This window comes from Alligator sinensis, unplaced genomic scaffold (assembly GCF_000455745.1).
Source record: "Alligator sinensis unplaced genomic scaffold, ASM45574v1 scaffold1219_1, whole genome shotgun sequence".
Classification (NCBI taxonomy): Eukaryota; Metazoa; Chordata; order Crocodylia; family Alligatoridae; genus Alligator; species Alligator sinensis.
The window spans coordinates 369625-382252 of NW_005842599.1; the positions used below are offsets into that span (position 1 = coordinate 369625).

The 12628-nt window shown below is 41.7% G+C and overlaps 1 protein-coding gene and 1 long non-coding RNA gene across 4 annotated transcripts in view; one reads left to right on the forward strand and one right to left on the reverse strand.

The window, feature by feature from the left end:
* LCP1 (lymphocyte cytosolic protein 1) overlaps positions 1–12628 on the forward strand; it is an 83905-nt gene that overhangs the window by 40217 nt on the left and 31060 nt on the right. For 2 of the 3 annotated variants that reach the window (XM_006032966.3, XM_006032963.3), the window contains exon 2: positions 12233–12319. In XM_006032966.3, coding sequence (XP_006033028.1) covers positions 12256–12319 — 64 coding nt within the window. In that variant the 5' untranslated portion in view covers positions 12233–12255. Of the gene's footprint in view, positions 1–1058; positions 1145–12232; positions 12320–12628 lie in introns of those variants that run through there. The other variant, XM_006032965.3, reaches the window with a different exon arrangement.
* Positions 11630–12628, reverse strand: part of LOC102375398 — a 9278-nt gene continuing 8279 nt past the window's right edge. The window contains exons 2-3 of the long non-coding RNA XR_324883.3: positions 12131–12180; positions 11630–11764 (exon numbers count right to left, since the gene is read on the reverse strand). This is a non-coding gene — a long non-coding RNA (uncharacterized LOC102375398). The remainder of the gene's footprint in view (positions 11765–12130; positions 12181–12628) is intronic.

Genomic DNA, 12628 nt, shown 5'->3' on the forward strand with positions numbered 1-12628 from the left:
TGCTGGGATGCTGGAGGACTTCAGATTGCTTGTTTTATCTCCGTGGAGCAGACTGAAGTTACCCTAATATGAGCTAGGTAGCACTACCCAGAGTTAACCCTTGTCTGAAGTGGTGTAACTTTGAGATGCTCAGACGGCTCCTTGCATAAGTTAGGAACTTTAACATATGGACACTCGTGTTTTAAGTTCTCTTAGTATGGTTGGTCTAAGTGTAATGTGTAACTTCACCCTAAGTTTGGGGATGCTTAGAGGTGCTTTCCTAAAGTGGGAAGCTGTTCAGTGTGGGAAGATCCCTTGTGCAGGGTTCAGTGTAATAACTCTTGCTTATTGGCATCCATCTTACTGGCATCCATTGTCATCTGGTAGGACCTAAGCAATGGGGACTTACCCTTCTTGTAAGGGGCTTTCCTAAAGTGCTCTGCATCTGCATGCATATGATGCTCCAGTTAATCTGATGGTTTGATGAGTTGTATTTGATACTTTTTTGAGGACAGAGACTTCATTTGAGTTTGTTTCAGACATGACATTTTCCAAGGCTACAGCAGTAAAAGAAGCTACTCAAAAGGACAAGGGTAAAATCTTCACGGTGTAGAAGCCAGTGAGAGCGTTGCCTTTGGTTTCCATGCGGCAAGGATTTCACTTCAAAGCCCCTCTGTACCGAACAGCCATTTTTATATACCGAGGGCTTGGTTTCCCGTTCCATTGCAGTCCAGTTATGCTCATTTGCTAATGTAAACATGGCTTGAAGCAGCTGCTTGTTATAAAGGACCCAAGCTTTAATGTAACTGAGAACCCTGCCTTGAAAATGTAATGGTTTTATCTCAAACAAGATAAGGCATGAACAGAATGCACAGCCCCATACAGAGAGGAAGAAAGGAAGAGATGCAGGCAGAAGGGGAAGTGGTAACAATATTTCAATGTGACCTGCTCTGAGTAATCAGGTGATGAGGGAAGCATGCCCCAAAGTAGGGAGATTTCCTTATAAAGACATCTTATTTTACTGCTAGATGTGGTTTTGCTGTTCTGTCATTCTAGTCACTTCCTTCCTGGTGGGTTGACAAGAAGCACTTCAGATCAGAAAGGGAGGCTTTTCTGGGCACACTCCAACCTGCTTCTACTTATTTTTTTACAGGTTTCCAACAAGGTAACATTTTTCAATTTATTTTTTAAATTTCTTTTGCTTCAAGTTGGATCTGGCCCGTTGTTCATTCTCTTTGGCAGTTTGGACCTCTGCTTTGAGCTGTGGGGAGGCTTACAGCACCTGTTACGTTTCCAGTGCCTCACGCTCGTGTGCACTAGCTGTTTAACTGCACAGGAAATCTGTGGTTGCCTGCAAGAGGCTCAGGAGCCATGATAATTCATCTTTCAGTAGGCTGGTGCATATTATGTCTACAAAACTTTGGAAATGTTTTTAGTGCTTTATTCTGGTTTAGCGCCATTCCCCTGGTTTTCACTGGTACTGTTTGCTGTACGTGCTTATTTTGAAAATCTGAGAATAAGTAATATTAACCTTTTTGATTGCATAATAGATCATTGTGATAAGGTAGTTTAGTTCCAATGATATGAAAGGGCTTGTTCAAGCTAAAGTTTCTTCTATGCCTCAAAATACTCCGAGCTACTTATTAGGATGCCATGCAAGTTAAACTGTTATCTGTCTAATCTCACTGCGCTGCCCCTCTTTAGATAAAAGAAACCATATCAGGCTGGCTGTTTGAAACTAATCACTGATTTCCATGGGGACTTTTGTTTAAAAACCCATGACACCCATTCTGTAGCCCCAGAGCAATACTTAATTTTTAAAAGGCTGCCCCAAATCCCACTGATGTCAGTCAAAATACTTCTGCTTCATTGATTCTGCTGAATATTTCAGTCTTTGGATTAGACTTAAAACTACTGCGTGTTTGTGACAAATGTCTGGACTCTCCAAGTGCCTTTATATCTCATGAAAATTCAGGTGATGTGTGTGCAAACAAGAACTTTTCTGCTTATCTTTCCATTACAGAATTCCCATAGATTTTCCTGCTTTCTTTGGCTGGTGGTTGCAGATTACCATGCAGTTCAGTCAAGTTCAATTAAACATTGGTTGTAAACATTGCTGCCCCTGAGGTCTCTGGGTGACTTTGGGTTTCTAAATCTAAAATGAAACAAGATATCATGTTCTCAGTAATTTAAGATAAGTTTGCAGGAATTGTGGTCTCCATGTTACACAAAACTAGTGGCCAAATCTTGCAGTCCTTTAAGTCTCAAGTGGTCATTGATGTTAATGGGAATTTCTCTCAGTGGTGACAGAATGGCAGGTCTGCCCACTAGCTGTTGCAAGCACCAAATAAAGAGAAATGAACCAGTTGAAGTTGGGAAGTTCCTGAGTATGTGGAGTGAAGCGGGTATTTCTGCACAAGGGTGTGAGTGAAGTGGGTATTTTTGCACAAGGGTGAGCTGCTTGACAGAAAGTTCTGCCCTTGCTACCATGGCACAATTTACTTACTAAATTCTGAAGTCAAAGGAAATGCTAACTATAGCACAGAAAAGAAAGGTGGAGAGGGGGAGGGGACATCTTATAGCATTCATTTTTAATAAAAATATTTCTATTGAAATCAAGTAAGAGTTTTGAGTAAAGCTCCTGTGGAACAAAAGCAAGTCTTTCTTCTTTCCTTCCTGAAGAGTAGTGTAAAATTGAATATGTTTTATCATGCTGCTGATTTTTAAACCTAGCTCCCTACTACAATGGGGAACTGAGCTTAAAATTCAGTAGTGAAATATGAAAATGTTAAGGTTAAATACAGCTGTTTTGAAGGAAATAGAAGGTACTACTACATTTTGGTTAAACGATGAGCTTACTTTAGAAAAAATGTTAGTACAGTGAGGGGATGGGACAGACAGGCAAATTAGGAAGTGCTTTGCCATCAGAATCCTCAATGAGTAATTCATCTACTTCATCCGCAGCTGCACAACCCACTGAAATCCTGATGCAGTATGCAGAAAATATCAAAAATCAAGCCTCACTTAGCATGCTAAATCCTACCCTCCCATGTTACAGAATAGTTAGCTCAGCATTGGTCATTCTGCATGAAACCCAGGCACTTTATAAATAACAAAGAGGAAAACTTGAGGCTGAACGTGTAGAATAAATTGTTTCCAGAGAGAGACAGGGAGAGTTTGGAAGCATGACTGTCATCTTTTAAAGTACTGAAGTGTTGGTAATAGATATTATCATCAATTTATCCTTTATTGTGGGGATGAAGAATTGTGGTAGTGTCCAAAATGTGGGAAGCACTTTCAAAACAAGGGGAAAGACAGTCTTTGGTCAGGGGAATGTATAATCTTCATGACAAATGCTGGCTAGAAGGTGAAAAGGGAAAAGAAATGAAACATGCAAGCAGGGCTTATTAGGGTAGTGATGGGTGTGTGAAAGTTTTGCAAAAATCTAGTTGGTCTAATAAAAGAGATCACCTCTACCACCAGTTCTGATTCCTTTTGCCTCTAGTTAGACCAATACAGCTACAACCTGGATACTTACTTACATGGTCTTTGTTGTTTTTCTTGTCCTTCAAAGCAACAGATATTATTTTCCTTTTTCCTCCTTCCCCCCCAGCCTTCTACAAATCAACTCTTTCGCCATTCTCCCATGCTAAATCACAGATGTAGTTCCAGTGTCCTTATTGCCTCCTTCCTTCCACACCAACAAGCAGTTCATGAATTAATTAAGGGAAATAGATAGGCAAGTCATTGATTAGCTCACTTAATTTCTTAAAGACAGCACAGAAGTGAATCTTCAAGGCAGACTTTTTGTGGATAGAGCCATCAGGGGAGAGATGGCAGAGGTGACTGGGCAGACAAACAATGCATTGCTGAAAGTACTATCAGATTAGAGGGGCCAGAATAGGTAAAGTGATAAAAAGAGAAGCAGAAGTATGGAGGGTGTGAACAGGGCTTGAACAGCAAGCAAAAGGCACCTTTTGTTTATTTAATGAACAGTAACTGCCTGGAAAGACATAAAGATCAGATTTTGGAAGCAAACACAGGGACACTAAAATCTAACTAAACTAAAATCTAACTAATTAACTAACTGAAAATCACTTAAAAGACATTAGGTAAGCTTTGTGCCACAAAGTCAAACCTGAGCTCTCAAGAGCTTTTTCCAATCCCAGTGTTTTCAGGATAGTTGAAGGATCCTACCCTGTCCTAACTTCTGCTTGAAGGGTTCTAGTAACTCCTAACAGCCTGTAGGAGGATAATATTACCGCTGGATATCGGTTGGAAAGGCCCATGTCCTGAGTTTCAGTTGTCATATTGTCAGCAAAAAATTAAAACAAAAAACAGATTTTACTCTGCAGCCCGATGTAACATTAGCCTGTTCCTGAGAACACAAAGCGAGCTTGTAAGAGAGGTGGAAACTGAGTATGTGCACGTTAGGCCTAGGGACTGTACCCTGCTAATAGTGTCTCAAACCACACTCTGACCAATGGGAGTTGAGGGTTGGAGGGGGAAGAAGGATATCCATGGTCCCTTGCACAGTAATCTGGGTGGGATGCTGCCTACTCATAAGATACTCTGCACCTTTCTCAAGATGACTTTGGCTTCATGGCACTATTTCCCAGTGAAAACCCCCCACCATGGTCAGCTGACAGAACTAACCAACATGCCATGCTATTCGACTCAGGGAAACAGGGGTAGGAGTGTTATTCATTCTTTTACTGGACCCAGGGTTTGATTCTTCAATGTACTTTTACAATCTTGTCCACTCACATTCAAAAGGAGTCCCAGGCAATGTCCAACTGCAGGATAGGGTCCTAAAGAGTTATAGATCTTCAGAAGATAATGCGAAATATGATACTATGCACTGTAACATGATGTTACTGCTTCAGTGGGCTAATGACTTCCTCCGTCTGGCTACCACACATATCATTTTAAAGCAGAACTAACTCCCTGCTGAAATCTGTAAGGACTTCTGATAAAACAATGTGGCTTTAATATATCACTGGAAGGCAAAAGGCCAGGTAGAGGTGCTGAATCAGAGATGCATAAGCTTTCTATGAGCCACAACTCACTTCATCAGATGCTAAGTTTAACAAAAACTATTTTAAACTTTTTGTCAAATTTGGAGAATGGCTTTCTCCAAACCAAAAATGGAAACATTTTCAGAAAAGTCTGTGTGTTTTGTTTCAACTTGTTTAATTACAAAATGCTTCATTTTACATTTCAAAAAATTAAAACATTCATTTTTTCATTTAATAAGTAATCAAAATTAAAAAAAAGAATGATGAGAAAGTTTAAATAATTCAAAAATAAAACTAGTTCAAGGCAAACTGTTTTTGAGTTGATCAGAAACACGGTGGGGGGGGTTCTTCATTTATGTTTCTGTTTTCCTGCCAACCTGAAAAGCACATTATTCACCCAGCTCACAGGATATGCTTTGTTGGCTGTCTCCATGGGAAAGTAATTTGATAGATTTAAGATGTGCAAGTACATTATTAGCATGTCTACTGCTATGTACATCTACTGGCCAAAACTCCCTATGGGATCAGAAGTTACTACTACAGCCCAGTAGTGACAGGGCTTTTGAATGGGAAAGAGGACTCTCTTCCCTGTAACCTCAGGGGAGTTTTCTTGAATGAAACCTGTTTCCTCAAGCATAGACTAGGACTTGGGATTTGGCCTTAAACACTTCATATTTTATACTGAAAAACAATGTCTTATACAGAAAGTTTATGAAACTAAGGCTTGTTCATACTCTTAACAAGCAATGCCAGGTTGTCTTGCTAGCAGAGATGGTTATGTCATTTTACTGTGGTCACTTCTGATTTCCACAAACTGAAATAAATGTGCAAAGTAATTTGATGCATTGTCTTTGCACCTCTCAGTAACTACAATCAAAATTGGAATTTGCTGCAGGCAAAATTGATATTTTAGGCTATGCTATAACTGTGTTAAATATTTTTTGCTAAACATCTGCAACATAGCTTTCCTTTCTCCATTACTGGTTTAAGGATGTTGATTTTAAAGATGTTTCAGTTGTTTTGTCCTGCAAACGGAAGACTAAAATTTAAAATTGAGGAACCTTTAAGCCACATTTTTGTGGTTTATGGCATTGATTCTTCTTTTAGGATGAGATCAACTAAATAATTTCTCTTTTTTTGCTTTCCTCATATGTAAGAACGAAATTAAACTAGACGGAAAGGAACAAAATGGTTTCTACAGTTTTTGTAAAACTGATTTCAGTAGTTAGCATTTCTAATGGCCAAAAGCTTACATGCTACATCCTCTATGCCATACAAAATATGCAAGTAGGATATTCAAGCTGAACAGAAAGTGCAGGCATAGGAGTGATAGTTAAGTCAACAGACATACAGAAGCAGCCATGGAGACAATGTATGTTATGTTCCATGGTTAGAGCGGAGTATTGTAGGAGAAGAATGTCCTATCAGTAGGGTGACCATATGTCCCGGATTGGCTGGGCCACTCTCGGATTTCATAGACTGTCTCAGCATCTTGGCTGCTGGAGAAAATTAAAGCAAAAGTCCCAGATTGGTGGGAACCTGGGAGCTTTGGCGTCCAGTAGGAGTGTGTGTGCATGTGCATGTGTGCACATGCTCCCGGTACATTTCCTCCCATTCTGGATTTCACTAAAATAATTATGGTCACCCTAAGTATACGGGGCCTTCTGAAGAGTATTAGTTAGATGGATGTGAATTAGAAGGTTCCCATGATTTAAAGAACATGAGGTAGGAGAGGAATGTGGTGAGGGAACTGTTGGTGAAAGAAGAAAACACAGAAGTGAAAGGAAAGGGAGAGGTTTTATTATAGAGGCAAATAGGGATTTTTTCTCCTTCTTTCTACTGCTTTATTTGCTTTGTTTTGCAAGAATGCTGAGCTTTTAGCTTCTAAACCATTTAGAAGTGTGTGTACCAGGAGAATTTATGATTCTGTGATTCAAGGGACTCACCCAGTCTTCTCCCTCCTTCTGATGCACTAGAGAAGACAGTGCTAATAATAAACCCCAACAGGCAAAATGTGCATGGAAATTTCAGCTATCCCATCGCTGGTTGAAATGGTTCTTAAAATATGCACATACGAAAGGTAATGGCTGCCTCTAGAAATCTGCCATTTTACTTAAAGTTAAAAGTTCACCTTTCACTGTATGGATATATTTCATAGATTTCATAGACATTAGGGATAGAAGGGACCTCAATAAATAAAGGGTTTCATTGTACTGCCTAAAATAAAGCTTAAACACCATAAAATGAAGAACTATATGAAACAAGATGTTTTAGGTAACTATTTTAATGCAAATAATAAAATTGCTCAGGTTTTTAATGCCTTTACTATTTACCAGTATTACTTATCATTACTTATATTGCACTTTGAATGCAGACTTTTTTGCCAAGAAGTACACAATAACATATGACATACAGTCCTTTTCAGCTTTTCAAACTGGTTTTAAAATCAAAAGAAATGAGAGTATCAGTTCTTCTGTGCCTCAATTTAGTGGTAAGAAAGTGCATTTCTGTTTTGAGACTGTTATTTCTCTTCTTCCATTATGTCCTCAGTTAGAAATAACTTATTAGATCTTTTAAACCAGAGATATAGCTGGTTCTTTTGGGGATGAGGTCAACTGAAAACCAGACAAATTATCCTGTTGTAATTTATTTTGGCCACAACAGAAATTAGGAGAATGTCTTACAGAGGCTTTTTCAGCATGAATTTGTCAGCATTCCATGCACACAGAGTGCGAATGATAAAATAAATGAACACATAAACCAACATTCTGATGTGGTTACAAATGAAGTAAGAATATATTTGCACAACCTGATCTTTTGCAGTACTGGTGTGTATGCTGCTTAGTGGACAAATAAAAAGGCTAGAGCCCAGACCCATGTAATATATAATCTGTCTGCCCAATTGTCATCTCAGACTCAGGTCCACCATCATAGAGCAGTGCTGGTCCCTCCCCTCTGTTGCCTCGCTGGAGCTCGGCAGTCTCTGCAGGCATCTGCCTGGCTTCTGCTCCCCCTCCCCTCCCTGCTCCATGCTAAGCAGGCATTCCCTCCTCCCTCACAGACACCTCAGCATTAGCTAGCAGACCACATACTGGCTACAGCTAGTGCTGTGGGAGATGACAGAGGCAGACAGGCTTTTTGGAGCTATTCAACAGGTAGCATAATGTCCTTCCTTGGAAAAGCAGTTTAAGAGCTGTTTGCTCCCCTCCCTCCTCCCCGCCTCTACCACTCCCTGCTAAGCAGGAATTCTCCCCTCCCCTCTGCCTTACAGAGAAGGTATCTGTGTATTAGCTAGTAGACCACATGCTGGGTCTGTGCTGAATCAACAGGCAAAATCAACAGGTAATTGGTAATGTCCCTCTGTTTTACTAATGGGGCAATAAACACTGAGATAGGCGTGACACTGTTATCAGCCCCTTCACCCCCGGTTTGCTTGCCTGTCAGTTTGCTGCAGACAGTATACAGAAGCAGGGAGGGAGATTGAAAAGCTCCGTATCATCAACAAATGCATGCATGGCCCACACCCGCTTTGCCTCAGTGCTATCTGGGGCCTGCGGGCTGGCAGCACTCCCACCCCTTGAGCAGCGAGTCGGGAAAAGCCTGGGACTGCAGGCAGGCAGGCTTACACCCTCCCTAATCAGAGCCTCCCGCTGAGACCTGGCCACACCCCCTCAGCTCAGCTCTGCAAGGAAAGGGAGGGCTGCTCTAGCCCCCCCACCCCCCCGGCTTCCAGCCTGAGCCATTGTAGACACGTACCTGAATTTCCTCAGTCCAGAGAGATTGTCTGTATGGTTGGAACCTGGTTCAACCTAGCTGGGTTAGACTAACCTGCAAAGGTTGAATCAATTCAGGCTCAAGTTTTTTGAATGTCTGTCCCTAGCCCTTAGGAGCTCTAATCCTAGTCTTTACATTGGTGTTGTATTCTTAGACAAGCCATTTAATTTCTGTGTTAGGTTTTCATATCTATATATTGGGGTTGATAGTATTGATCTGAAAGGGGTGTAATCAAAATTACAGGCAAACTTGTGCCATCAGTGGCCAGTAGGTCTTTTTGCTTCAATGATCGGATTCTTCCCCAGCATATGGAAGTACAGTTATTTTTGCTTCAGGGGAACAGCTTACATGGGTGGTAAATTGGCCCAAATGACTGTAAAACTGCTTGCAATAGGACTGTTACAGGATACAAGTACTATTATCGTTGTTCTTGTTTTCTATTGATATATGGCATAGTCTTATTATAAGTCATATTGCACGTTGCATTGTTTGATTAAATATCTAGGTTGAACAGAATAGTCCTATACTGGAAGAGATTAATGATCTGTCCAGCTAAATCTTTTTATGATTTGGTCTCTCATAGGTCACTAATTGTAATAATGATAAATAGTATTATGTACAGTGTTACAGTAGAAGTCAGACCCCTGTTGTACTAAGTAGTGTAGAAATACAAGTGCACAAACTTTGACCCAGAAAGGCTACCATCTCTTGCTATGCTTCTTTGTGGATGTTGCTTCAGGAAAATCTGAGCAAACTGCCCCAACTTTTTCTCTTGATGAAGCCATCCTTTACTACTGATCTGAAAATGGCAGAACTGAGGCAGATAAATGACAATGCTGTAGAGACAGAGTGGATGGAAAAACTACCTGCATTTTATTGTCTTTGGCCTATTTTTAATCCATCTCCATAGATAGCCTTTCTTCTACACCACACTTTAGTCACTGTCTAAATCAATAGAAAAACTCAAGAAAGCACTAAATCTGCAATTCAAATACACAATAACTATCATACTCAAAGATTTCTAGCAAACTTGTCATACATCATCTTCCATTTTTCAAATCCACCATAACAGCTTTTACAACTTTGTATAGATTTTGCACTTAGGGTCTCTCTAATGAAATGATGCTTTTAAATGTGCAGTAGTGTCTTTCTAAATTTCCTTTTATTGCTTTGTTAAAGAACATTGCAACTTTAGTATCCACCCTCAAAGGCCTCAAACTCAAGCCTGTATTCTGTTTCATTCTATCCTATTCTGTTTTTTTAATAATCATGTTTTTATTGGCTTAAACAGCAATCAAGAAAGGGGAGACATGGGGTATTTGACTGTCCCTGAATAATTTATAGTCTAACTCAGCAATGGGCAAAATAAACCAGTGGGACAGATTTGGTCCTCCAAGGGATTTTGTCTGGCCGGCGGCAGGTCCCTTGGTTCCACCCAGCCCAGGCATAGGGAGCAGCCAAGTGGCATGTGCATGTGGCACATGCAGCCAGTCCCACCGCCCCAGTGGCTGGACTCACTTTCTGCCAGTCTGGTGGTGGCAGTTGTTCTGGATGATGCCTCTGTTAGATCTGGCCCTGCTGTTCAGGCACCCCGGCCTGTCTGCCCTGCACCCACTGCTGGACGCAGGACCCATGTGGCCACAAAGCATGACCGGGCAGATGGGCTGGGGTGTAGGTGGGTGGGGAACAGTGTCTGGGAGCAGGATGAGTGGGTGGGGCCAGGATCATGGGATGGGATCTTGGGGTAGTGACTGTGCAGGGTGGGACCCAGGGCAGAACTGCAGTCTGCTCCCTGCAAGCCCCAGTGATGGGCACCAATTCCGCAGGTAGGGGTGTGTGGGGAGCAGATCGCAGCTCTGCCCTGGGTCTGGGCCCCATACTGTCACCGCCCCACAATCCTGGCCCCTCTCGGGTGTCCTGTTCCCAGATGCCACTCCCTGCCTGCCCACAGCCCCATCCCATCTACCTGGCTGAGTACGAGGTCCCTTAGGGAATTTTGGTGAGCTGGTTGGTGGGGGGAGGAGGGCAGGGAGGGGAGGGGAGGGATGCTGACAAGACAGACATAGACTGGGGAAAAGAATGTGGCATATGATCCCTTAGAACTTTCTGGTCATGAATAAAGAGATGTGACAACTACCTGTCAGATGGGAAACTAAACTTTCCCCCTCTATCCTAACCTCCCAATGATACTGGAATAAAATATAGGATTTCCAAACTACGCCTTCTTTGCATTGTGTGGGTGTGCTGAGAGGGGAAAAGGGTACCAAAACGTTGCTTGCTCTCAGAGTTCACCCATGAAGCAACAGGGCCACAATTCCAGCCTAGAGTTCAGGAAAGCGCTGAGATGGGAGTCCCTGCTGCCACACTTGTGTGTGACCCTCACCCCCTCAGGACACGTTTGCTAGCTGGCAGCCCCTCTGCTTATATGCTATGTGATGGATACATTCATTAGGTAAAGAAGCTGTTCCCCACTGCAGCAGCAGCAAAGTGAATTCAATCTTGTGTTTCCTTTCAAATATCTGAGTCACCTTGAACTATACTTGCAAGGCAGCTTTGGGAATGAATGAGTGTCCAGCATGATTCTTCTCTGTCACTCTGCTGTGCACCATCCACAAGTTAGCTAGGTTAAGTAAGGGCAGGATTTAGCTCTTAGGTTAGTATCATAAATACTCACCAGCCTAGAGAAGCATCTGGAACAGGGTTTGGCAAAACAACATCGATCAAGGGGAATTACATACAGAAAGTCTTCTCTTAGTTGCATGACTGACTGGCAGGGGAGATACCATGAGGGGGTTTTCAGCTCACATTATTTTACTTACTTGGAAGGGGAGATACTCTTGGTTTTCAGCTCAGGTTATTTTACTTACTTGGAAGGGGAGATACTCTTCTTCTTGGTCTTGAATGGCTTGGTGTAGTTGTGTGAAGACCTATCCCTTGCGCTGTCGGCAGACTGACCCCTGCGAGAGTCTACAAATGCCTCCAAATGTGAGGATCTAGGGTACACAATTTACAGTGATGGGGAATTGCTCTCAAGCTTTCCCTCTAGCTTGTTCCTTTGGCTTTTTGGCTAGGGGCAAGTGAAACTAGTGGGCATCTGAACTCCAGGCCTCTGGGCTTGGGGTTTGCATGTAGGATGCCTGCCATGGATTTGGGAGTATTTGAAGCTCCAGGCTGAAGAGTTTGGGAGGTAGGATACTTGCCAGTTGTAGCACTACACAGATTTGAACAATTGAGCTCTGCTTAGCCAATAGAATTAGGAAGTCATTGGCTGATTCAGCCTGAGACACGAAATTAAAAATAAAAGGACTGACTTTACACAGAAAGAAGCTATTGTAAGTAATAAGGAATGGTTCACTGACCTTGTGCTATCGTGCTGATTCCAATTTTGAGGTAAAATTACATGGAACCCCTAGTGATTAAAAAGAGAAAAGCATCAAATAATAATATATGTCTTTTTGCAGGCTGGTCATTCAGAGAAGCAAAGATGGCATCAACCCACATCTCAGAGGAGGAGATGACAGAGCTGAGAGAGGCTTTCTGCAAAATTGGTGAGTACATTCAGCACAAAAGGCATTACAGAAGATGAAGTTATATTATACTGCATCCTACTGTACTGAACAGCTTCAGTGTAATGCCCCACACTTAAGTGTGATTGTACAACATCATGGAAATTGCACATAGTAAACCTTATGCAATGGCAGAGCTTTTAAAATAAAACCACAGTATGCTTTTTCTCTAAGTACAGCATTGGCATCACTTTGCTGGAAGAGGATACTTGACTGTTGAAACACAAATTTTATGAAATAATTTGAGCCCCTTCTGAAACCAAAGCTTGAAATAATTAAAACCATTTCCCT